The following is a 27,767-nucleotide window of genomic DNA, read 5'->3' on the forward strand; positions in this document are numbered from 1 at the left end:
TGGGATGACATTGCTGCATAAGCATAAAGTTCTCATTCTGGCATTATAGGGGATCCTCAGACCTACCTACCTCAAAATGAAACCTACTAGTTCACAAGACTCACCTTTGCAAAGCCCTGAGGTGTTACACAGCATTTTTACTCAGGGAGAATCCTAACAGAAAACCAGCTTTACATTTACAGCATTGTAGGAAACCCCACCCTTACTAGCTGGAATAATCAAACCAGTCCTTTATTGTTAAATATGAATGGTCAGATATGAAGAAAATTGTAAAAACCCCAAGCATGGATGAAATTAAGATAAATAGAATCATGTTTTCTGAAGGAAACAGACAATTGAGGTGACAGAAAAGGAAGTAGACAAACAAAAAAGAAGCTCTGACATTCTAAGAGGATTTTGAGAAGATAATATAAGAAATGGATCCCACCACCACCAGCTGACCCAAGGATAGGAGAGTTGCTGGAAATCCAAATATTATTGCTGAAAATTTGAAGCAAAAACACTGAACATGTAATTAGAAGTATTGAGTTGGAATATTTGGTTGAGGCAATCTCCCAGGACGGAGAAGAAAAAAGCACAGGGTTGGAAAATGTGATAAAACTTAAGAGTGATGTTTTAGTTCAGAAGGTCCAATTCCAGAATGAGTGTTACAGAAGAAATAATTGAGGAAATGGAAGGCAATTCTTTAAAGAAGTATAGTACTCTCCTTTTATCTGCAGGGAATATGTTCCAAGACCCGTCGATGCCTGAAACTTTGGGTATTACCAAACCTATGTTTGGATAGTACCCAAACTATATTTTTTCCTATACATACATATGTATCATAAAGTTGAATTTATAAATTAGGCACAGTAAGAGTTGAACAACTAATAAAATAGAACAATTATAACAATATACTGTCATAAAAGTTACGTGAATGTGATCTGTCTCTCAAAGTATCTTAATATTTTCAGACACCAGTTGACCTGACCGCAGGTAATTGAAAGTGCAGGTAAGGGTGAGCTGCTGTAAACTGTCCAGACCTAAGTAAATATTGAAGGAAGCTCTTGGCTATAATGAATCTATTGAGTTTCCAGCAGATTGGGTAAACTAAGATTCCACATACAAATACATTTTCATGAGATGTCAGAGTGGTAAAGCTAAGATTTTCTGAAGTTTCAGAAAAAAAAAAAGGCTGCCTATCAGGGACTTAGAAAAAAAATGATTGCATGATTGATTTTTGTTGTTTTTTATTTATCATCAATAAAACATGATGGAATAGAATCCCTGGATGGTAGACGACAATGGAGGAATCTATTCAGAATTTTCAGAATTCTAAGTAAAGTGGTTTTTGAAGCTCAGATTCTATACACAGCCAAGCCATCACCCAAAATGTGAAAAGAAAATAATTCTCAGATTTCCTGTGACTCAATTTTCTTAGACTTCTTCATACCCATTTGTAAAAGAAATTAGTTTGAAAGTGTATTTCAGAAAGTCAGGAAATCTAGGAAACAGAAAAATATGGGGTTAAAAAAAGCTAGGCCTACTCAGGAGTGCACTGAAAAGGAATCTCCAAATTATCTATGTGAATGGGCTAGAAATTAACTGGCTTTCATTAAAAAGTAAATGAGAATGCTTTAAGGAAAGAAAAAAAAAGCCATGTGGAAAAATGTCTTATAGAAGAAAAATAGCATGAATTCCACATTGTATGTAGGATACAGAGTTAGCTATATTATATAACTGATACAGACAGGAAAGTGTTTTCTGTGGTTAAGAAAGAAATTTCTATACCATGGTGCAGAAGTGAAGTGGACTAAATTTTGTGTAATTTTGAGCCATTGTTAGAATGTGAGAAGAGAACCTCTTATTTTTCAGAGATGCACTCATCGTGACAGTGTAGCAGCAGAGGCAGTATTACTGTAAATCTCATCATTGAAAAATACTACATGGTCATAGTTAAACAACACATGGAATACTTCTTATGTAAATAAAAAAGTAAATGTTATGAACTGTGGTAACTTAGAAGTAAAGACATTACTAACCAAAGCTGTAAAGAGGAAGATGGATCAGGGGAAACAAATAGTAAAGGCTTAAAGAGTGAGAGAAAATGTCTGCAATTGATGTAACAAGAAATAGATGTTTGAATATGTTATTTTAATCGTTTTCTTCTGGAAATTTTTACACATATAGCAAAGTAGAAGGAATAAGGTAATGAACCCACATGTACTCATCACCCACTTTCACTAATTTTTTTTTTTTTTGAGACAGAGTCTCGCTATGTCACCCAGGCTGGAGTGTAGTGGTGCAGTCTCGGCTACTGCAAGCTCTGCCTCCCAGGTTCACGCCATTCTCCTGCCTCAGCCTCCTGAGTAGCTGGGACTACAGGCGCCCGCCACCACACCCAGCAACTTTTTTGTATTTTTAGTAGAGACGGGGTTTCACTGTGTTACCCAGGATGGTCTCGATCTCCTGACCTCGTGATCCCCGTGCCTCGGTCTCCCAAAGTGCTGGGATTACAGGCGTGAGCCAACATGCCTGGCCCACTTTCACTAATTAATATCATGTGGCTACTTTGTTACTGCCCTCACTCTGCTCTTCCCCCTTCTTCCTCCAGCCCATAAGATTATTTTAAAGCAAATCCCAGATACTATACCATTAATTGCTATTTTCCATAAGCAATAAGGACATTACTTTTTAAATATAGTAACATCATCACCCTAAAAATGAGCAGTGCTTCCTTAAGACCATGAAAATATCCAGTTAGGGTTCATCTTTCTCCTAAATGTCTCATTACAGGGTTTGGTTTTTTTTTTAATAATGATAAAAGTGTCAATTCACAAAGAAGATGGCAACAATCCTAAATGTGTATATACCTAATAACAGAATTTTAAAATATATGCAGCAAAATTGACAGAACTAAAGAAAATACACATATACAGAATCATAGTTGGGGATTTGAACACACCACTCTTAGTAAATGATAAGATATGAACAAAAAAATCGGAAAGAATATAGAAGATTTGAACACAATCAACAAAATCGACATAATTAATGTAATACAGTGTTACACTCAGTTGCAGAATACCTTTTTGTTTTTAAACACTTCCTGGAATGTTTACAAAGATGCACCATTTTGTGGACCATTAAATTTTCGGACCACATTGGATTAAATTAGAAGGTAGTAAGAATAGGATGTGAAAAAGCTTGAACAATTTCTAAATAACCCATAGATGAAAAAGAAATGACAAGGGAAATTAAGAAGTTGTTTGAACTGAATGATCATGAAAATAAAATATATCAGAATTTGTGGAATGCAACTAAAACAGTGGTGAAAGAAATTTGTAACTGTAGAGTAAGATATTAGAAATGAATAAGTTTTAAAATCAAAGATTAAATCTTCTACCACCAGAAACTAGAAAAAGAATAGGAAATTAAACCCAAAGTAAATGAAAAGAAGACAGTAATAAAAATAATAGAATCCAACAAAAGAAAAACAGAAAATGTTTAAGTGTATATTTTTTCAAAATTTTAGATTTCTGCTCATTAAAGATACAGTAACAAGATAGGAGAAACCCAAGCCTCAGACTTGATGTATGTATCTTTTATCCAGAGTACATTAGCACTTTTATAAATTAATAGCAACTAAATTTTTAAAAGCAAAATAATGACCAAAAGATTTGGATACTTGAGAGAGGATGCTATGTAAATGGGCAGTGAACAATGAAAACTTGTTCATATAATTTTTTTTTTTTCTTTTTTGAGACGGAGTCTCGCTTTGTCATCCAGGCTGGAGTGCAGTGGTGCCGTCTCAGCTCACTGCAAGCTCCGCCTCCCGGGTTCATGCCATTCTCCTGCCTCAGCCTCCCGAGTAGCTGGGATTACAGGTGCCCGCCACCACGCCTGGCTAATTTTTTGTACTTTTAGTAGAGACGGGTTAGCCAGGATGGTCTCGATCGCCTGACCTCGTGATCCGCCTGCCTTGGCCTCCCAAAGTGCTGGGATTACAGGTGTGAGCCACCATGCCCAGCCGTTCATATAATTATTTATCAGGAAATCTTCACAGTTCACCAGATGAGATAAGTTGTAGAAGACTGACAACATCAAAGGTTGACAAGAATGTGGAACAGCTGCAATTCTCACATACGACTGATAGGAATGTGAAATAGTATAACCACTTTGGCAAAGAATTTGAAAGTTAATATGTACCTACCTTTAACAGAGCAATTCCAGACATAGGTATCTACTCCCACCCCACCCCAAAATAAGTGCATATATACACAAAATGACTCATTTAGGAATACGTATAGCAGATTTATTTATAGTAGCCCAAATCTGGAAACAACTCAAATGTTCATCAATAGGAAGATAAACTTTCATTCCATAGAGTGCATGACTAGCTATAAGAGTGAACTACTTGTACATGCAGCAACATGGTTGAATCTCAAAAACATTATGTTGACTGAAAGAAGCCACACACAAAATAGTACAATCTGTATTACTCCATTTATATGGAATTTAAAAAATATACAAAATTCGTCTATGATGATTGAAATTAGAATGGTAGAGAGGTTGGGGATTGGCTAGCAAGTGTTAAGAGGGAACTTTCTGGAGGGATATAAGTGTTCAGTATCTTAATTGAAGTAGTGATTATGTGGAAATATACACTTATCAAATTTCATCAAATAGTTCATATAAGATACATGTATTTCATTATATGTAAATTTTTATCACAATTGAAAATACATTACCTGGCATAATGGTACTTTTCTCTGAAGTTAGATATAATGAGAATTAGAAAGTGCTGCGTTTTCATTTTAAACTCATTTAATATGTGCATATAATGCCTTGATTCAAAATTTAAATGTAGAAAACAAATTTTGAATTCTTCTGATTAGTAGAAAAATTTTAAAAATGTCTCTTGGTTTTAGTTTTTTAAAGTAAAATTTGAATACTGAATTATGTGCCAGTTACTGTAATATGCATTTTACATGTGCTATTTTACTTAATCTCCAAACATACTCAGTGATTAGTTCTGTTTTTCCTTGGAACAGAACAGAAGTAGAAACAGAAGCATCAAGAGGAAACAGAAACACCAAGTGTTCAATTAATATTCCCAAATTATTATGGAAAGAGTCCTAAGCCAGAAGTTACTGAGTTTTACATCTGAATTTTCTAATATTTTATTTTCTTGAATGTCATTTTACTATACCTGTTTAATAATTCTATTAAATCTATTTCAAGGGTATTTTAATGAGCTACTTTTCATGATATTTTCTTTTATTAAATAACTTTAATTTTTTCAAGGAGCAACTGTGGTGACAGCTGCTGTGGTAGAAGTACATTCACGTGCCTCACTAGTTAAGACAACACTAAACATAAGCTTCAAAACTGATGATCTCACCATGGTGCTGTATAGTCCAGGTCGTAAACAAGTAAGTCCAGGAAGAAAAGAAAATGTATTTTCACATGCAAAATTTGCATAGGTTGATGTTTTTAAAGTAACAAATGTTAATATTTAACATGTATTTTGTAGTATCTGTCCCTCTGAGAAAAATGATCTTTTTACTTTAATAATAATTATAACTATTTCCCTTTTAAATGAGTTATCTATCATATAGCTAATGTGAAAAATAAATTGTAAAATTAAAGTGATATGTATATATTTTTGGCCTTTCATTAGAGCCCTTCGGAGACAGAATTTTGATGTTTGTTGTAAGCAGAGGCAATAATTTGTAGTAGTTCATATCATAAAATACACTTTAGACTTGTGTTTCTTTGTAATTTTGTGTTAGTTTCTCCTTTCATAGGCTTCCTTTACAGATGTTCGTGATCCTTCTCTGAAACTTGCTGAATTTAAATTGGAGAATATTATAAGTACTTTAAAAATGTATACAGATGGCTCAACATTTTCTTCCTTCTCATTAAAAAACTGTATTTTAGATGATAAAAGACCTCATGTCAAGAAAGCAACTCCTCGGTATGTATTGTAATGATGTTCTAAGGTTTTACTTGAGAAATCGTTGATATATTTTACAGAATTCATCTCCAGAATTGCACATTCATTTTCTGAGTGCATCCTAGGTTCTTTAAAGCTTCAATTCAGTCAGCTCGTAGTACTTGGTTAACATTTAAAATGTCCTGGTTCTGTTATGTACTATTCTTACTGGATAATTGATAGATTGGTTGAGTAAATAGAAATAATCAGTGCAATTAAATTGGTTTTTACATTCTTTAAATTACATTCTCTAATATAAATTATTGTTAATCCATGCTAATTGCAATGGGAAGTACATAAAAAATTGAAAAGAAAAAATATCCTGAGATTCAAACTCTTATAATTTATTGAACATACACTTCCTCATTTATGATACATTTGTGTTCCAGAAGTTTGTAAGTTTGTTATTTGGAACACTTTATGGATCTTCCCAAGAGACATGACTTCAGAATGCTTTTTTTTTGTCAGTAAAAGAGATCAGAGATCTTTGAGTTTTACTCATATGTTTGATTACTTCTAAGTTACTCATACATAGGAATTGTTATTGTGTTTTCCAGAATGATAGGACTGACAGTTGGTTTTGACAAAAAAGACATGATGGATATAAAGTACAGGAAAGTCAGAGATGGTTGTGTGACTGATGCGGTCTTTCAAGAAATGTATATTTGTGCAAGCGTAGAATTTCTGCAGACTGTTGCAAATGTCTTTCTTGAGGCCTACACCACAGGCACTGCTGTAGAAACCAGTGTGCAAACATGGACTGCTAAGGAAGAAGGTTAGTTATTGGCTAAAATATTTAATATTTGTTTTGTTGAAGTGCTACAACAGGACTTAACCTTGATTAGCCTTTTAGATCATCAAAGTAAATGCTTTAAGAAATTATAAGTTTATTTTTCAGAGTAGAAGGAAAACCTTAATGTGTTTTCTTGGAGGATGTATAGTTTGCATTTTTTAAAGGTGTCAGTATATATTGCATTTAAAAATTATGAAACCTATGTTAGAATAAGTAATTGTACTTCTCTTTAGGCAGTAATTTGAAGGAATTTGTCTAGTGGAAAAAAACAAGCAGAGCAAATAATGAACCAACCATACCTTTTGACAATTAAGATAATATTTCAATTTAAAGTACTCATTTATTTTTGTTGTATTTATTCCTAGCTTTTAACTTTTCTCTATTATCTTTTTATAATATATGATTTACTGTGGTATAGTAGAAAGAGTATCAAGTTTTGAGAGTTAGAAACTAGATTAGTTTCTAGGCTTTCCAATTAAATAGTGGAGATCTCCCCTCATTTAAAAATGTTCTTATGCCTATAGCTTCTTCAAGTCTTTACTAAGGGTTGTAGTTGATTCCTTTGGGATCTAAGATTCTTTTGTTTTACTTTTTACTATTATTTCATTTTAATATTTTCTTATAAATAATAAATTATTCATAATATATAGCAAATATTTTAATTTATTTTTATTTGTTTTAGTACCTACACAGGAATCAGTGAAGTGGGAAATTAATGTTATTATTAAAAATCCTGAAATTGTGTTTGTAGCTGACATGACAAAAAATGATGCTCCTGCTTTAGTCATTACAACACAATGTGAAATTTGCTATAAAGGTAACCTTGAAAATAGTACAATGACTGCTGCCATTAAAGATCTCCGAGTGAGAGCCTGCCCGTTTCTTCCAGTCAAGAGAAAAGGCAAAATCACTACTGTGAGTTAACTATTTGATCATCTGCTTAATTGTAAACTATTTTGGATGTAGTGTATACCATTTTAGGAAACAAAAACTACCTACATGCTTTCCAACCTTGCTCTGTAAAATGTCTTTCTCTCTGCTTAGAGAGCTTAATTTAGAATATTATTTACCAGCTTTGAAACTCTTTCATTCTTCCAGATGCTGCTCATTATTGTTAGTATTTGTGGGAATATTGTCACTAAGAAGTTGGGTTCATCTTGACAGTTTTCAATTAAGATCTTACTTTGACTTTCTAACCATGTCAATTCCAAATTGCTCTTTGGACTTTTAAGACTTTCTGCCAGTTGTTTGCTGTGTTGTTTCAGTTTTATTGTTTCAACTTTTTTCTCCCATTTGGATGTTTTTGCTCAAATAATGAGTTTTTCCTTGTCTCCATGTAACTTCATTTGAACCTTCAGCCATTTGCTTTGACATACTTCACATTGATATTTTACTCTCTAGTAACCTCTTGGCCTTCCTCCTCTTCATAACTCTACTTAAAATTCATTCCTTTACAGACATCTTTTCAAGTTAACTGGCTGACTTCCAGCGAATACTTACAAAAATATTTGAGCTTCTGAAGGAGTAATAGAAGCATAAGTTTTTTGTTTGTTTCTTTGTATTTTTTTCCTGATGCTTGGTATGCATCTATAGAAGCATAAATGTTCTAAACATTGTCACCATAGAAATACAAGATGTAATTTTGATACAATGAATACGTATATATTAGGATATAAGATAAACTGTTGCCCAAATTTGCAAGACAGTTGGCCCTCCACTAAGCAAAGAGAGAGAATAGAAAATGGAGGGTATACCAATTCTCTCTTAGTTTTTGACTTAGAAGTTTTAAATATTTATTTCTTGTATTCACATCTTTTTTGGCTTGAATATAGCTGTATGACCACACTTTACTTCAGTAAAGGTTGGAGAATGTGGTATTTTTTTCTGAGCTACCTTGTGCTCAGATAAAACTTCTGTTACTGTGGAAGAATAGAACAGATATTAGGTTCTAGATGTCCTTTATATGGGATAATTAAGGAGTGTATTATTAAGTCACTTTTTAAATAGTTATTTTTATTAACTTGTTTATTTGACATACCTATTATTAGGAAAGTCTTTAAATAGAAATATTTTTATATTTAAACATTAATTTAGTGGTATTGATTTTTCTCTCATAGGTTTTGCAGCCCTGTGACTTGTTTTATCAAACTACTCAGAAAGGTACAGATCCACAAGTGATCGATATGTCAGTAAAATCCCTGACACTAAAGGTAAATTAAAATATAATCATTTGAATATTTAGTGCACTTAAAAAAAGTAGTAAAGCCTAGAAAGTTATTATAGCAAGTCTTTTAATTGTTACGCAAACAAAATAGGTGTATTTGTGTTTTTGAAAATATGTTTTTATGAGATATTTCCAAAGTAATATTATTTAATACACATTTTATAATGAATGTTATTCTATATTTTATTATTTACATTTGTGTGGTTAACATCTAATATCCCTAATAAATATTATTGAAATTACTTTATACTTCATCAGTTTAATAATATCTGCAATTCGTGTATATTAATAATATCATGTAATTCATGGAATAATATCTGCAAGATTCATGTAAATATCTGCAAGATTCATGTAAACACATAACAAGAATTACGGTAATTTAAAAAATTTTATAAACAATAAATTGTATCTTCTATTTTGTGGTAGTAATGTTAATTCAGTATTTAATTTCTCATAATCATCATATATATTTAATATTTCTTGACGTAGTATGTTTGAAAGTGTTTTGTATGGACTTATTAATTTTTTTCATTTAGGTTTCACCAGTTATTATAAACACTATGATTACCATAACTTCAGCACTGTATACAACTAAGGAAACCATCCCAGAAGAAACAGCTTCTTCTACTGCACATTTATGGGAAAAGAAGGATACAAAGACTTTAAAAATGTGGTTTCTTGAAGAATCAAATGAAACTGAAAAAATAGCTCCCATAACTGAATTGGTACCCAAAGGCGAGATGATAAAAATGAACATTGATTCTATTTTTATAGTTCTTGAGGCTGGAATTGGTCATAGAACAGTACCTATGCTTCTGGCAAAGTCACGTTTTTCAGGGGAAGGCAAAAACTGGAGTTCCCTAATAAATCTGCACTGTCAGCTTGAGCTAGAAGTAAGCATATTTTTCCAGTTTTATAACAGATAATGATACATATGGAATATTATGACAGATAATGATACATATGGAATATTATGGAATCTTGTGTAGCTATTTAAGCTTATTGTAAATATGATATTGGGTCAAAAACTTTTAGAAAAAAGTTTTCAAATTTTGCCTTTGAATAATTGCTTTTATGTATACATTCCTTTTACTTTTAAAGTACATGTCCACATTAAGTTTATATTTCAACTGATTTTATCAACTTGAAGATAATATATTATTCGACAGTTGTTGATTAGATTCAGAATACTTTTTTTAAAGAGTTAAATTGAGGCCACGCCCAGTGGCTCACCTGTAATCCCAGCACGTTGGGAGGCCAAAGCAGAAGGATCGCTTGAGCCCAGGAGTTCAAGATCAGCCTGGGCAACATGGTGAAACCTTGTCTCTACTAAAAATACAAAAAATTAGCCAGTGGTGGTGGCTCACACCTGTAGTCTTAGCTATTCGAGAGACTGAGGTGGAGGATCACTTGAGAATAGCTGGGAAGTCGAGGCTGTGGTGAGCTGAGATCTTACCACTGCACTCCAGCCTGGGGTTCAAAGTGAGACCCAGACTCAAAAAAAAAAGAAAAGAAAAGAGTTAAAGTTGAATACCCTTTTTTTTTTTAAGGATATAGACAGAATTTCTGAATATGTGGATAATAATCTCTTCTAATAGAAATATAAAGAATTAGAAATATATGCCTTATACTTTTGTGTAATGTAAAATCAAGGAAAGATGCTTAAAAAGGGGTTTTATCTGGACTAAACTGTGAAGAGCGAATATGTACTATGAAGTTAGCCAGGTGAGGAAAATGCTGAGGGAGTGCTTATAGGAAGCTACTGAATGGCATGTAGACTGGTTTTTATATAGAAGAAATAACAGGGCTAAAAAACATGGTGGGAAACAGGATGGAAGATCATTTTTAATTTAAAAAATTCTCTCTGTAGGTGCATTATTATAATGAAATGTTTGGTGTATGGGAGCCTTTGCTTGAACCCTTAGAAATTGATCAGACTGAGGATTTTAGACCATGGAATCTTGGTATCAAGGTATATCTATATATGTGTATGTGTGTGTATATATATGTATTTTAAAAGACTTTATTTTTTTAAGAACAGATTTAGGTTCACAGCAAAATTGAGAAGAAGGAACAGAGATTTCCCGTATACAACCTACTTCTGCACATGTGTAGCCTCCCCCTTTATTAACATTCCCTCATCAACGTATATTTGAAGTCTGAAAAAATTTTCCAAAATTGAGAATGTTTATACCACACTCGACACTTTATTTTAATCACAACAAGGTTCAGGTTGTCTCATCATGAGCCTTGCCCACATGCTTCCTTGTTTGCCCTCTGAATATAATTTTCAAATCTAAGGCCAATGTTGCCTATGCTTCTAATACAATTATGTAACAAGTATTATGTTACTTGTTACATAATTTAGAACAATTTAGAACATAATTTAGAACACAATTTAGACATTGTTCTAAATATTTTAATACTTACAACAACTCTTGGAGGAAGATAGAGTTTTTATTTAACATGTGAAGGGACTGAGACCAGGGAGGTTAAGAGACTTCCTGAAGTAATAATAGCTACAAAGTGGAAAAGATGGGATGCAAATCCAGCTGCAGAGGGGTTAAATCCACTTTAAACCACTATGCTATAATGCCTGTGTCATCATCTTGTAGGTTGTTGTCTATCCTGAGTTTCCTTCATCCTTTGGATGTTTGCGTGTGTGCAGGAATGTATATTATTTGTTTGAAATATATTGTGGATTTATATAATCATGAGAATCGGGGCCTTTAGGTGGATGAAATTTTGCTTCTGAAGCAAGAGACTGCAGAATTACTCACATGTTTCCTACCTAATAATGACTTGGTCAACCTGCAGACAGATTTTCAGTGGCTTAAAGCCAGTTAAAGTAACAACAGAGGTGGCTAGCGCTTAGCATGTTGAGCTCTTTTCATATTAGATCACTTAATTTTATTTTCCAGATATTTTAGATGAAGGATTTGAAAAGGAATTCCTTGGTGGTTTTTAGGTTAGAATACACATGGTCAGTGGATCTGTGACTCCTAAAAAATGGTAAAGGGTATTGATTCTCATGAGCTCTAGGTTTATAACACTGTTCTGCTACTATTGTCTGCCTTTGTAAGTCTCTAGGTTTCTGTTCTTTATTATTAGCATGACCAATACATTAAGTTACTTTTTTCTGTCTTGAGTTTTTATGTTGCTTTGAAGTATGTGCTTTTATATTCAGATCCCGGGTACACATAGTAATTTTAGGTTTTTATTTTTCCTTCTAAACTATGTCTGCCATTTTACTATCACTGATGATGACATGATTTATTTTCTCTAATACTTCTGTCCTTTATGACCTTAGTTGGCTGATGTCCAAGTAATTTCAGTAAGGCAATAGAACTTACTGAAATTAGAAAAGATAAAATGTACTGACCTTTCTAATGTTGTTATTGGGATTTGTCTAGTTGTGTTGTGTTCTTAGAAAGAATTTTTCCTTATATTTCTATGATTTATCATTTTAGATGAAAAAGAAAGCAAAAATGGCCATTGTTGAGTCAGATCCTGAAGAAGAAAACTACAAAGTGCCAGAATATAAAACTGTCATCAGTTTCCATTCAAAAGACCAGTTAAACATTACATTATCCAAATGTGGTCTTGTAATGTTAAACAATTTAGTCAAGGTAAGAAAAGAAATTTGAAACTTTAAATATTGAGATACTTGTCTGATTGATCTGTCTGTTGAATAAGAAGTTTAATAACTTAGTTGTCATTTGTCCTTTACTGTTCTCCTTGTCATTTAATTTTACACATTTCATTTTATTTAGCATAACTCTTTCTTATTAGGCATTTACAGAAGCTGCCACTGGATCTTCAGCTGACTTCGTAAAGGATCTAGCACCATTTATGATTTTAAATTCCCTTGGACTTACTGTCTCTGTTTCGCCAAGTGATTCTTTTAGTGTACTCAACATTCCTATGGCAAAATCATATGTATTGAAAAATGGAGAAAGTTTAAGTATGGATTATATCCGAACCAAGGACAATGATCATTTCAGTGCAATGACCAGCCTAAGCAGCAAACTCTTCTTCATTCTTCTTAGTAAGTAGTTGAAAAATTATCTTCCTGGGGCTACTTTGTTTTAAATTACAATTTACATGTTATTTTACTCTTTTGTAGAATCTTAGCAAGCTTTTTTTGTTTTTGTTTTTGTTTTTTTTAAATATCCTTTCTAATAGGTCAAGAACTGTTTTTTGTCTTTGCAGTGTCTTGGTTACTATTGTTACTAAAACTTTGTATTCCAAACTCTTTCTTTATCCTCTGCATTATTTAGAGCATGGCAATTTACTGCTTTGTTGTTGGGAGGAAAAATATTAGATCTCACCCTCATTCTGCTTTTATAGACCGTGGATGTTTAGATGTTTGTGGGGTTTCTTTTATTCACATTTGGTATCAGTTGATAGTATTCCACCAGTTTTGCAACTGAAAGAATTCTAAGTTTGAATTCATGCAGATGGCAATTTTTAATGGCTTTAGGATTTATAAATAGTTTTTTTTTTATGTTCTGCCTGTTGAGATGAAGGTTTTTTCCTTTGTCTTTTCTGCTTCCAAGAAGTTTTTCATTTTTATTGGATGTGAAATATATACATTCTTAAAGTATCATAATATGTAGTCATTGTGAAGTTAAATAGTCCCAAAGCCTCACCTACACCACTTTTTGATACTCTGGCATTTAAGTAGGAGGGCATCATTTAAAAGATTAATTAGACATAGCGGGGTAGGCTACTAAAATAGCTTGTGTTTCTAGTTAGAAAATAACATGTAGCAGGTGTTTCAGGTGTTGTCATAGCGTTGTAATTAATGTTCTTATAAATTTTACCTCTTTTTTTTAACATTTTTATGGATGGGATGGTAAATGAAATTTATGCAAGTAAGTAATTTTATCCCCAATACAACATGTGTTTTAGGTAAATATATATAAAATTTTATTTAATCAAGTCCAAGATATAAAGGAAAAGTGACACAAGTTGTTGGAAAAATTAAAAACAAAAATTGTAGTCACCTTGATATTTACCAATATCTACCAAAAGGTATTATGCTCTGGTTATTCTGACAGCAAACCAGAGATCAGTATTCTTGTATTTTATAGTACTTGCTCTCATTACTCATTTTTGAAAGGTTTGCTATTGTTGTCTTCAGTTAAACTCCTGAATGGGAGTTTTTTAATTAATGCTGTGGAAATACATGTTGGCTTCTTAAAATATCCCTTTTATGGACTATATCCAAAGACTCTAGTGACTTATTTATAAGTTTAAGAATCATCTGAAATTTCTAATATGTAACATATGTAAAATTAATATGTAATGAATTATAATAAAAACTTTTAAACATACTTACTTAATTTAGCACCTGTTAACCATTCTACTGCTGATAAGATTCCTTTAACAAAAGTGGGACGACGTCTGTACACTGTAAGACACAGAGAGTCTGGCGTTGAAAGATCTATTGTTTGTCAAATTGATACAGTAGAAGGAAGTAAGAAGGTCACAATTCGCTCCCCAGTGCAGGTATGAAATGATCAATTTTGGGGGATGTCCTGTTATGCATATCTGTGTGCTAATAAAATTAAAAAAAAACAACAACAAATTATTACTGAAAGAATATAAACCGTAACAGTAATACAGCTGATATCTAAAAGAAGACTCACTACCAGCAGTTGCGCTACTTGGTTATGACGGGTGGTAGGAATTTGTTCAATATACTTCTTATAATTTTTTCATAGGAATATTTTGTAAAATCTTCTTATGGTATTTTTTATAAATAAAATAGTCATCAGTGTTTTGCTTTAGGTCTTTGTAATGTATTTATATCCTTTCTATTTGATTAGATAATTTTTAGAGAAATAAAAAAATTTTACAGCTTTATTGAGGTATGTACAATAAACTGCATATATTTAAAGTTGATGACTTTTGACACAAAAATGCACCTTTGAAAGTGTTATCACAGTCACGGTAATGAACATATTTATTTCTTAGAAAAATTTTCTATTTCCCCACTTTCCCATTCCCAGGCATCCACTGATCTGTCCTCATTGTACATTAGTTATATGGCCTAGGATTTTACATAAGTGGAATACAGTACAGGTGGAGTTTGACTTTGATTCAGAAAAATTTTGTATGTGTCAACTTATGTGTATCCATGTTATTACATGCAGTTACTTCTTGTTGCTCAGTAGTAATCTATTATATGTATATGCCACATAGCCATTTTGAGTGAACCTTTGTATACAGTGTGAAGTTAAGAATTGAGGTTTTGCTTTTTTTTTTCACCATATGGATTTTTTTCCCAGAGGATTTTAGGTCCTTCTCATTTTTATATAAATTTGAGAATCAGATTATCAATTTTATCAAAAATCTGGATAAAATTGGCTTGTCCTTTAATTTTTAAATTCTGATTACTCATTGATAGTATTTAGAAATACAGGTTATATTAACCTCTACTTGCAGATTTAACTAGACTTACATGTTCTAGTAGGTTTGTGTAGATTTAGATAGTTATGATAGCTGCAAATGAAGACATTTTTACTTTTTCTTTTTCAATCTGGATGTGTTTCATTTTATCTTGTTTATATTGCCTATCACACTGGTTAGAATACAATTCGAGTAGAGGTGGTGAGAGCATGTTTTTGCCTTGTCCATTCTTTCACCTTTAGACATGATTTGTGTTGTTTTGTAGATGCCTTTTCTTAGGTTGTAAACGTTCCCTTCTATTTCTAGTGTGCTGAGAGTTTTTATCAGAGTTGATTTTGGATTTTGTCAGATGCTTTTTCTGTACAGGAGGAGGATATATTGTTTAATTTGTTAGTATGATGAATTACATTCACTGATTCTTTTTAAATGTTAGATCAACCTTGCATTCCTAGGATTAATCTCACATAATCATGACGTCTTACTAACCTTTTAGTATATTGTTGGATTTTGCATTTATATTCATGAGGGATATTGGTCTAGAGTTTCAATGTCTGTCTTTCTGTCTTTCTTTTCTTGAGTCTTGCTCTGTGTCCAGGATGGAGGGCAGTGGTGCCATCATGGCTCACTGGAGCCGCATCTCCTGGGTTTAAGCAACCCTCCTATCTCAACCTCCCGAGCAGCAAAGGACTGTAGGTGCACACCACCACACCTATTCTCCCATCTTGCTCCGCCTCTCATTGTTTAACTTTTTAACTCATTAAAGCAGCAGTCCCCAGCCTTTTTGACACCAGAGACCTGTTTCATGGAAGACATTTTTTCCACGGGTGGGGAGCTGGGGCATATGGTCTCAGGATTCCTTTCTTAGGAATAGAAAGCTCCTCCCATGTGTGTTCCCATCCCCTGCAGGGACACCAAGTTAACAACTATCTACACAGAAAAAACACCTTCATAAGAACCAAAAATCAGGCAAGCACTCACAGTACCTGGATTTAACCTCAGATCATCAGGCATTAGTTAAATTCTCATAAGGAGCATGCAACCTAGATCCGTTGCATGCGCAGTTCACGCTCCTATGAGAATCTAATGCTCTGGCTGATCTGACAGGAGGCAGAGCTCAGGTGGTAATGCTCTCAAGCCTGCTGCTTGCTTCCTGCCGTGCAGCCCACTTCTTAACAGGCCACAGACCGGTACAGCCCATGGCTCAAGGGCTGGGGACCCGTGCATTAAAGTATATTTAACGTGGGGTTTCTGTAGGCACCATGTAGTTAGACCTTGTTTTTTTTTGTTTTTTTTTTTTAACGTAATCTGAAAATCTGTGCCTTTTAACAGGGATAATTAAACCACTTATATTTAAAGTTGTTGTTGATATGGTTGGGCTTAAACTTGCTATTTTTTTTTCTATTTGTCTCATTTGTTCTTTGCTTCCATCTTCCTTTTGTTTTCTCTTTTTTTTTAATTAATTGAGCAGTTTTGTTATGAATTCATTTTATTTCCTTGTTGGCTTATTGGCTGTATCTCTTTATACTTCCTTGTCTTTTTGTTGTTGTTGTTGATACTTTAGGGCTTTATTACATACATATTGTATTAGTCTACCTTCAAGTAGTATTTTGCCCCTTCACATACAGAATCAAAACTTTAGACCAGTATACTTCCACTTCTCATCTCCCACATTCGTATAATTATGTTCATACATTTTTGTGTCTATGTATGCTAGCCACCCCATAATACAAGTTACTATTTTTCTTAAATGAATTATTTATGTTTTAAATAGGTTTAAAATACAAACTGTATTTGATATTTATTATCACTTTTTCTTCTTTCAGTAATCTCACAGTGTGGATCTGCTGGTGATGAATTCTTTCAGTTTTTTCACATATATGTATTACAGATATTTTCACTGGGCATAGAAATCTAGATTGGCAGGGTTTTTCCCCCCATACTTTAAAAATGTTGTTCTGCTGTCTACTGTATTGCATTGTTTCTGATCAGAAGTCTGCTTTTTTTCCTATATTTGCTTTTCTACAAAATGTGTCAATCTTTTCTTCAGCAGGTTTTGAGATTTTTTTTCTTTATCATTGGTTTTGAGCAATTTGGTTATGATGAATCTTACTGTAGTTTTTTTTATGTTCCTTGTATTTGGGGTTTACTGACCTTAAAAATGTGGATTTATAGTTTTGATCAACTTTAGAAAACTTTCTGCCATTGTTTCTAAAATTTTTTCTGTCTTTGCCCTCTCTTCTCTCCTTTAGGTACCAGTTAGATATACATTAGGGTGTTTGAACTTGCCCCACAGCTCAGTAATGCTCTGTTCATTTTTACTTTTAGCTTTTTCCCCATTTCTTTTTTCATAGTTTCTCTTGCTATATCTTCAATTTCCCTTCTCTTTTTCAGTGGCCAATCTGCTATTGACCCCATCTGATATATTTTTCTCAATAGTAGTATGGATTTTTTTGTTATTTTCCATTGTCTCTTTTTAACATCCTTAGTCTTCTAACTTTTTAGTGATATTGGATATAATTTTAATAAATGTTTTAATGTCCTTGTCTACCAATTCTATTACATGTCATTTCTGGTTTGTTTTATTGATGTTTCTTTTCATTATGGTAATTTTTTCATTCCTTTAATGTACCTGATAATTTTTTATTGGTTACCTAAAACTACTGTATATGTCAGAACCAGACTTCATTCTTCCTGTTTCTTTTAGACGGATCTTTACTGAGCCTTAGATAATCTACACATGTCCTGATCATTACTCAGCTGAAGTTTTGACAGGGAGGGGACACTCAGTTTTCCAGAATTCTGTCTGTACAGCTCTTGCCTCTCCATGCAGGTCTCTCCCCTCAAGTACAACATGCTGTGAATTTCAGTCACGTTGGCTTCCCCAGATTTTCAGATCTTGTCTCTTCAACTTGGCTGCCTGCTCCTCACACAGCAGACTAGAAACTCACTCTCCAGACAGCAAGCTGGGTAGTCATAGGGCTTATGTAGTTTTTTTGTTTTTGTTTTTCCCTTGTGCTGCCTGTTGCCCCGTATCGGAAACTGTGGTTTGATGTTTGTTGTTTTTCTTCCTGCTTTTTAGTTGATTAGGGTGGGAAGCTATATCTGGTCACCGTTATTCTAGCATGGCTGAAAACAGATATCCCTTCTCTTTCATTTTTTTATTTAGTTAACTATTTTAAAAGGTGACTAACAGCTGCACTCATTACTGCTGATTATTTTGCCATTTAAATAGTTGAACATGAATTTTGAATTTCTTACAGGTACTATGTGTAGAAATATTTCTGTTGCTTCAAATGTATAGAGCAAATAGTTTTTCTAGAATTAAAAATATAGTACAGTTAAGATTATTCATTTATGAAATTCTTAGTTCTCATGTTTTATATGCTGCTATGAAGTTTTTAAAGTAGATTTTGGTAAGATATAGAAAGATTATAAGAAAATAGTTTTACTAAACAACTTGTTATTATCTATTCCAAAGATAAATATGAGTATTTGGAGGTTTTCTGATATTATTATTATTATTATATATTAATCAGAATAATACATTTTTGCCTGACCATTATTTGCTACTTACTGGATGAGATACTCTTCATACTTTTCTCTCTAAAGAAAGTTGCAACAATTCAGTTGCCTCTTCAGGCTCCAATTCTAATTCTAGTTCTCTTGCTATATCCACCATATCTGCAGTGACTTGCTCCATTGAAGTCCTGAATTCCTCAAAGTCGTCCATGAGGGTTGGAACCAGCTGTTAATTTTGATATTTTGACCTCTTCTCATGTATCACAAATGTTATTAATGGCGTCTAGATGATGAATCCTTTCCAGAAGGTTTTCAATTTACTTTGCCCAGATCCATCAGAGGAATCACTATCTATGGGAGCTGTTGCCTTAAAAAATGTATTTCTTAAATAATGAGACTAATATTATTTAAGTCAAATATACAATGTTACATATAATATTAAGAAGTTGAAATTACTCCTTGATCAATTTGCTACAGAATAGATGTTGTGTTAGCAGGCATGAAAGCAACATTAATCTCCTGTACATCTCCATCAGAACTCGAGTGACAATGTGCATGGCCAATGAGCAATAGCATTTTGAAAGGATTTTTTTTTCCTGAGAATAGGTCTCAGTAGTGGGCTTTAAAAATTCAGTAAACCATGCTGTAAACAGATGTGCTTTCAAAGTCAGTCTTTGTTTTTCCATTTATAGAGCACAGAGTAGAGTTAGCATATTCTTAAAGGCCCTGGGATTTTCATAATGGTAAAAGAACATTGGCTAACTTCAGGTCACTAGCTTCATTATCCCTTTAAGAAGAGATTCAGACTGTCCTTCGAAGCTTTGAAGCTAAGCATTGACTTCTCTTCTCTAGCTATGAGAGTCCTAAATGTCATCTTCTTGCAACAGAAGGCTGTTTTGTCTAGTTTGGAAATCTGTTGTTTAGTGTAGCCATCTTCATCAATGATCTTAGCTAGACCTTCTGGATAACTTGCTGCAGCCACTTGCCACTTCATCTTGCACTTGTGTGTTATGCAGGTGGTTTCTTCCCTTAAACCTCGTGAACAAACATCTGCTTCCAACTTTTTTTCTGCAACTTGCTCATGTCTCTCAGCCTTCATACCATTGAAGAGAGTTAGGGCCTATCTTAGGAGAATGTTATAGCTGGTTTGATCTTCTATCCTGTATTAGGCCGTTTTCAAACTGCTGTAAAGAACTGCCCAGGACTTAGTAATTTACAAAGGAAGGAGGTTTAATTAACTCATAGTGCAGCATGGCTGGAGAGACCTCAGGAACTTACAATCATGGCAGAAGGCAAATGGGAAGCAAGGCACCTTCTTCACAAGGCAGCAGGAAGGAGAAGTGAATGCAGGAAGAACTACCACACACTTACAAGACCATCAGATCTCGTGAGAACTCATTCACCATCACGAGAACAGCATGCAGGAAACTGTCCCCATGATCCAGTTACCTCCACCTGGTTTCTCCCTTGACACATGGGGATTATGGGGATTACAATTCAAGATGAGATTTGGGTGGGGGACCTAGCCAAACCGTATCATATCCAGACCACTAGAGTATTCTTCCTGTCAGCAATAAGGCTGTTTCACTTATCATTTGTGTGTTCACTGGGTTAGGACTTTTAATTTTCTTCAAAAACTTTTCCTTTGCCTTCACAACTTGGCTGTTTGATGCAAGAGGCCCACCTTTTAGCCTGTCTCTGGTTTTGACATGCACTTCTTAACATTAATCATTTCTAGCTTTTGCTTTTGATTTAAAAGTGACAGACATGTGCCTCTTCTTTTTATTTGAAAGAGGCCATTGGAGGGTTATTAATTGTCCTAATTTCAATATTGTTGTGTTTCAGAGAATAGGGAGGTCCGAAGAAGAGGGAGAAAGTGGGGAGAATGTCCAATTTGTGGAGCAGTGAGAACACACACATTTATTGATTATAACACATATAGTTAAAATGAAAAGATTGAAATATTGTGAGAGTTACCAAAATATGACAGTGAGGCACTTAGTGAGCACATGCTGTTAGAAAAATGGCACCAATAGACTTGCTTGATGCAGGGTTGCCACAAACCTTTATTTGTAAAAAATGAAATATCTGCAATTCACAATAAAGCAAAACATTATAAAACAAGGTATGTGTATATATGAATTTACTACTTTTGATAGTCAGGAGAAATGGTATTATTCAAAATAAAATTTGCCCACAGTTACACAGCTAGTAATCAGCACTGCCAGTATTTATCTCAGGTTTTTTTCAGTTTAACATCTATGTTCATTCTGCTATCATATTGCTGTTGTGTAGTCATAAACTTTAGGAATTGTCCCAGCAGGATAGCTTACCAGCTTACCTGCAACACGTTCTGTTTCTTTCTTACCTTTGTAGTTTTTGAGAGACAGGGTCTTGCTCTATCGCCCAGGAGTGCAGTGGCATAATCAGTGCTCACTGCAACCTTGACCTCCCAGGCTCAATAATCCTCTCACCTCAGCCTCTGCAGTAGCTCGGACTACATGTCTGCACCACCATACCTGGCTAATCTTTCAATATTTTGTAGAGACAGGGTCTCACTATATTGCCTAGGCTGCTCTTGAACTCCTGAGGTCAAGTGATCCTCCTGCATCAGCCTCCCAAAGTGCTGGAATTATAATAGGTGTGAGCCACTGCGCCCACCCACTTTTATACAGACGGATGCTTCCTTTTCCTCTGCTCCCTTAGACTTTTCAAGCTTATGCTCATTCCGTTTTCCAGACTTTTGATCTTTCCTTGAAATTTCAACTACTAGTCATTCTCAGCTTCCAACCAACTTTTTCCGCACTAAATTTGAAAGGGAAAACAAAGGAAGCAATATCAGACTTTGGTAACTAACTTCACATTCCAAACAGGCACCATTTAGAAGCATGTGTTTCTTAATAGGCTCCATTTACATCAGTGATAAGTTGAATGTGAAGTTTATTTGGAATTATATTTATAATCAGAAAATATATTGGAAAACTTGCAGTTAATGTCTGTTGTGGAATGCTCTGGATGTTGGTTATTGGTTTGATAGTGGACTTTGAAGTTTATTATAATACAGATGTCTCCATCCACACCATGGAATTTAAAAAATATAGACATTTAAAAATGTTTCCCTCAAATTAAAAAAAAAATACATGAAGTTGAAGTCAGCTGTTTTGTTTCCCTCTTAGTCCACATTCCCTCCTTCCTTCTTCGTTGAGGTAATATCAGTTTGGTGATACGTTGTGTATATTTCCAGTACCATATTTTAAAAACTATTGTTCCTGTCCAGAAAATATATACTTGTGTTTTTAGTGTCTTACAGAAATGTTACACTGTTCACCTTGTTTTGCTATGTTCTGTTTTCATTCAGATATTTGAAGTGTAACCATATACTGATATATAGGTCATTATTTTAATGATGTTACATGATTATATGGATTTGAAGAAAATTTTCTTATTTTTCTATTATTGAGATTGTTTTCATTTTCATTTTTTTATAATGAAAGTGGTGTGGTGAACATCAGTGTCTTGAATGAATGTAGTGAACATGAATGAATACACGTGTGTAAACATTTCTCTAGGTATGGAACTAGGAGCAGAATTCCTAAGAAGAAAGTACATTTTCATTTTTACTAAGTTTTTGCTGAATTATTCTTCAAAGTTATTTTATCAATTTACATTCTACCAGTAGTGTATGTGAGTTCCTGTTCACATCATTTTCAACTGTTGATATTACCATACTTCTGATTTTTTTTGCAGTTTGTTGGTATTAAAAGATACTCCATGAATATAATTTGTATTTTCTTGATTACTAGGAACGTCAAGTATCTTTTCATCTGTTTGTTGGTCAGTTTTTCCATTCTGTGAATCATCTGTTTACATTCTGTTCCTGTTTTCCTCTTGATTGCAACTTTCTTAATGATTTTTAGGCTTTTTGAGTGTGGTAGTTATAAACCCTTTGTCAATTATATTACAGATATTTCCCAGCCTGTAGATTGTCACTTTTATCATATAAATATTTAAAATTTTGATTTTTTTCTGTGAATTTTTTTCTACTATTTTTATCTAAACAAAAACTTATCTTTAAACAAATTAGTCCCTATCCTAAAATCAAAAAGATATTATCTTATTCCCCTGTAGGATGCTTAAAGTCTGTTTTTGAGATTCCTATTATATAAAACTATAAAGATTTTTCTTGTATGTTTTAGGATAAATAATATGTTTGTTTCTTTTCTAATTTATATAAGCAAGATGAATATTGCCTGATAGTTCCTTTGTTAAGATAGTTACATGGACATTTTTTTTTTTACACATCTTTAGATTCTTAGATTAATGATACTAAATATTATTTGTTTTTCTTTCCCAGATAAGAAATCATTTTTCAGTCCCACTGTCTGTTTACGAAGGGGATACCTTATTGGGAACTGCCTCACCTGAAAATGAATTCAACATACCATTAGGATCTTACCGGTATTTTGTCTTTATCATTTTATTTACTCTAAAATCTCTTGTAGAATTTTTAGGTTCTGATTTCACATGGATAACTTTGATCAAATCCATCCTGCTAATAGCTCATCTAACGTATTTAGGTTTCAGTGCACTTAGATCTTAAAAAAGAAGTATTATTTAATTTATTGTAATAACTTATACCAAGCACACTATATATGCTTTTCTCTTAAATATAATTATATTTTGATAGCAATATAACCATCATAAGCATAGTCATATGGTTATGAGTTTTAAAATGTCTAATAGATCATGCCTGGTGGTTTCTGAATTTATATATACTATTATGAAGTAATTTGTACTTCTCAAAGGTTTTATAATACAATTTTTTTGAAATTCCTTTAGTAAACAGAATATTTTATCCTTTTCATATTTGTTCATTGTTCAGGGATGGAGTTGTAATATAAATAGAAGTATATACTACATTAATTTTAAATTTTTAAAGTAATTAAATTTGATACGATATGTTTTAAGAAAATATTAAAATTATAACAGAATATTATGAGCTAGTCTTATAGATTTTATATCATAACAAGTAAGTATTAGTCAAGATATGTAATCTGGAATTGAAAATAATCTCTTATATGGAAATTGAACCTTATTGGAGAATAAAACTGTCCTCAGAATTAAGCATTGTAGTTTGTTTAAATACCATTTTAGAATACACATTAGAAATAGGTACTTACCTCAATGCTACAGAAGGATAGAGGCAAAACTGCAAAACAGTGCTTACCTGTTCTCTTGTACAGAAGTTCAGAATGGGATCCTCAATGCTCCAAAGACAATCTAGCAGTTTTAGGCACCTATTTTCACATAGATCGACCTGCTAAACCTAATGAATGTTTTATTGCTTAGCTCAGACTTTCTGAGGGAAAGAATTGTGTTGTTGAGAGAACCACAAAATAGTCATTTACAATATCTGACCTTGCTCTAGAGAGGATTTGGGGTGGGTTACAAGACTAGATTAAATATGGCATGTAAGATATATTTAAAAATTTCTGTGAAGAACTTTCATTTTCTTCTTGGATAATAAAAGTTAATGATATTCTACTTTTTAATACATTTCTGCTATATATTTTGTATCTCTGTCCATAGTAGAGAAAACAGTACCTTTATACTTTTTCCAAGGCTGAATATTAATTTGTTACATGATAGTTAATCCATCTTAATGAGAATTAGTAGTGATTAATTCATCTTAATGAGAATTGTTACTAAGTACTTCATCTTAAGTAGAATTATTAGTGACTAACCAGCTTGGATTTCTCATTAGGCATTCTTTTTTTTTTTTTTTGAGTTGGAGTTTCGCTCTTGTTGCCCAGGCTGGAGTGCAATGGCAGGATCTCAGCTCCCAGGTTCGAGCGAGTCTCCTGCCTCAGCCTCCTAAGTAGCTGGGATTACAGGCATTTGCCACCATGCGCAGCTAATTTTGTATTTTTAGCAGGGACGGGGTGTGTCCGTTTTGGTCAGGCTGGTCTCGAACTCATAATCTAGGTATTCTTTTAATCTATTACTTCAGTATAGGTGCACTTATATTTAAGATGTGAGGTTTTAAATTAACAAATGGCTATCTTTCTCTATTCTTAGATTAATGATACAGATAAATATAGATGCAGATAAACACAGGAAAACAATTTATATTTTATTAAAATATTTAAGTAGAATTTAAATATGCTGATTCTTTTATTCATTTAACAAATATTTATCAAGGTTTTCTGTGGGTGAGACACTCAATACCAAGATGAATTGCATGTGGCTATTGCCATCAAAAGATGGATATATTACATAAATGTATAAAGTAGGAAACAGTGGGTTATAGAGAGTTATAGAAAGTGTTAGAGTTGCCAAAAACTGTGGAAAACATAAAAGGGATTAATGACTGACTCCTGGGCAAGATACATGAAGTATGGTAACATCTGTATTATAGTAATATGGAGATTAGAAGGAAAAGGCTATCTAAGAGGAAGGCATGCATGAACAAAGATAAGGAAGCATGAAAGCATAGTGTTATGAGGAATAGTTGGGAATTCATTGGAATGTAGAGTGCATGTTGGAAGATAAAATTTGAAAGATAAGTTCACAGTTAGATGGTTGCTCCCTCATTTTCTTGCTCCATTTTTATAAATTTTATCTCCATCTATTAGTTTGATCTGTTTTTTTCTTCTTGTCTCAGATAATTTGATGTTCTGTTTCAAGACCATTCACACTACTATATCTTCTCATTTAAAACCTCCTGTCATTGATTATCTTTCTTTCCTGTTTTCCTCATTCATTCCTTGAACTTTCCTTTGACCTTTTATATTTCTCTTACTCAGATTTTCTTTTCAGAACACCCTTTTTGGGAAAATTGTCACTTGGCAAACACCTTGCAGTCTGTCTAGAAAGAGCCAACCACTCTGCCCTCAGTCTACTCTAAACATATGTTTTTTGGTACCTATCACAATTCAGTAGTTATCTTTTAACATTTTAACATTTCCCACCTGATTATGATCTTACTCATTTGTTTGTTTTCAATTTTGCCTTCTTGTTGGTACATAATAGGTCCAATAAATGTTTTGATAAACTGGGTAAGTGTATTACGATTAGTTTAATTTGGAAAAAATTAAGGTTTTATCTTTAAGTATTAGAAGTAAGAGTGGAAAATAGAATGAAAATTATAGAAGGAATGTAGAAGTAGAATAGGCTATATCTGTTAATTGTTTTGACAAATAATTTATATGCTTCAGTCAGGGAAGAAGGAAGTCTAATATTGTTTCGCAGTCCAGGGTGCCAGTAGCTGGAAGTCACTGAAAAAGGACATGCAGAAAAGTGGGTAGAGTGGGTTCAGTGTTCAGTCTAGCAAATTTAAGGTGCCATCAGAAATTACTACAGAAATACATCATAGATATTTGACATTTTAGGAGTAGAGCTTAGGAAAATAATCAGGGTTGAAGATAGTTTTGACCATTGTTCATCTATAAAGGACAGTGTCGTGTCATAACTATAGCTAATTAGTTTTACAAATATAAAAATATTTATGAAATGTTTATTCTTGGCTACAGTGTGGGTTCAAAAATTAAGTATAAAATATTGCTGAAATGTAAACAATGTAATATTCAAATATAAAGATTAATCATGTGACAACCAATAATTTTGTCACCATTTTCTTAAAACTACTCTTCTGCAATGGCAACAAAAGCCAAAATTGACAAATGGGATCTAATTAAACTAAAGAGCTTCTGCACAGCAAAAGAAACTGTCATCAGAGGGAACAGGTAACCTGCAGAATGGGGAGAAATTTTTGCAGTCTATCCATCTGACAAAGGACTAATATCCAGAATCTACAAAGAACTGAAAAAAATTTACAAGAAAAAAACAACCCATCAAAAAGTGGGTGAAGGATATGAATAGACACTTCTCAAAAGAAGACATTTATGCGGCCAACAAATGTATGAAAAAAAGCTCATCATTACTGGTCATTAGAGAAATGCAAATCAAAACAACAACAAGATACCATCTCACGCCAGTTAGAATGGCAATCATTAAAAAGTCAGGACACAACAGATGTTGGAGAGGATGTGGAGAAATAGGAATGCTTTTACACTTTTGGTGGTAGTGTAAATTAGTTCAAGCATTGTGGAAGACAATGTGGTGATTCCTCAAGGATCTAGAACCAGAAATACCATTTGACCCAGCAATCCCATTACTGGGTATATACCCAAAGAACTATAATAAATCATTGTACTGTAAAGACAGATACACACATATGTTTATTGCAGCACTGTTCACAATAGCAAAGACTTGGAACCAACCCAAATGCCCATCAATGATAGACTGGATAAAGGAAATGTGGCACGTATACAGCATGAAATACTATGCAGCCATAGAAAAGAATGAGTTCATGTCCTTTGCAGGGACATGGGTGAAGCTGGAAACCATCATTCTCAGCAAACTAGCACAGGAACAAAAAACCAAACACCGCATGTTCTCACTCATAAGTGGGAGTTGAACAAGGAGAACACATGGACACAGGGAGGGGAACATCACTCACTGGGGCCTGTTGCGGGGTGAGCGCTAGGGGAGGGAGAGCATTAGGAGAAATACCTAATGCAGATGATCGATTGATGGCTGCAGCAAACCACTATGGCATGTGTATACCTCTGTAACAAACCTGCACTTTCTGCACATGTATCCCAGAACCTAAAGTATAATTAAAACAAAAACACTAAAGCAGAAAAAAAAATAATAAAGTAAAATATCATACTGATGTTTAAAAAAAAAACAGCACTGTTCCGCATCTGTGGACTACGTTTTAATAACGTTAAATATTGATTGAAAACTTTCATTTGATCAGTGTTGGAAAGCTTGTG

The 27,767-nt window shown here is 33.4% G+C and overlaps 1 protein-coding gene across 6 annotated transcripts in view; it reads left to right on the forward strand.

Moving 5' to 3' along the window:
• The window catches only part of VPS13A (vacuolar protein sorting 13 homolog A), a 238,492-nt gene that overhangs the window by 131,392 nt on the left and 79,333 nt on the right, over nt 1-27,767 (forward strand). For 5 of the 6 annotated variants that reach the window (XM_019033908.4, XM_019033909.4, XM_019033911.4 and 2 more), the window contains exons 36-46: nt 5,284-5,411; nt 5,787-5,956; nt 6,532-6,749; nt 7,450-7,682; nt 8,885-8,977; nt 9,528-9,884; nt 10,862-10,963; nt 12,462-12,620; nt 12,784-13,039; nt 14,345-14,505; nt 23,282-23,385. In XM_019033908.4, coding sequence (XP_018889453.4) covers nt 5,284-5,411; nt 5,787-5,956; nt 6,532-6,749; nt 7,450-7,682; nt 8,885-8,977; nt 9,528-9,884; nt 10,862-10,963; nt 12,462-12,620; nt 12,784-13,039; nt 14,345-14,505; nt 23,282-23,385 — 1,981 coding nt within the window. The remainder of the gene's footprint in view (nt 1-5,283; nt 5,412-5,786; nt 5,957-6,531; nt 6,750-7,449; nt 7,683-8,884; nt 8,978-9,527; nt 9,885-10,861; nt 10,964-12,461; nt 12,621-12,783; nt 13,040-14,344; nt 14,506-23,281; nt 23,386-27,767) is intronic. The other variant, XM_055351759.2, reaches the window with a different exon arrangement.

Source organism: Gorilla gorilla, chromosome 13 (genome assembly GCF_029281585.2).
Source record: "Gorilla gorilla gorilla isolate KB3781 chromosome 13, NHGRI_mGorGor1-v2.1_pri, whole genome shotgun sequence".
Taxonomy (NCBI): domain Eukaryota; kingdom Metazoa; phylum Chordata; class Mammalia; order Primates; family Hominidae; genus Gorilla; species Gorilla gorilla.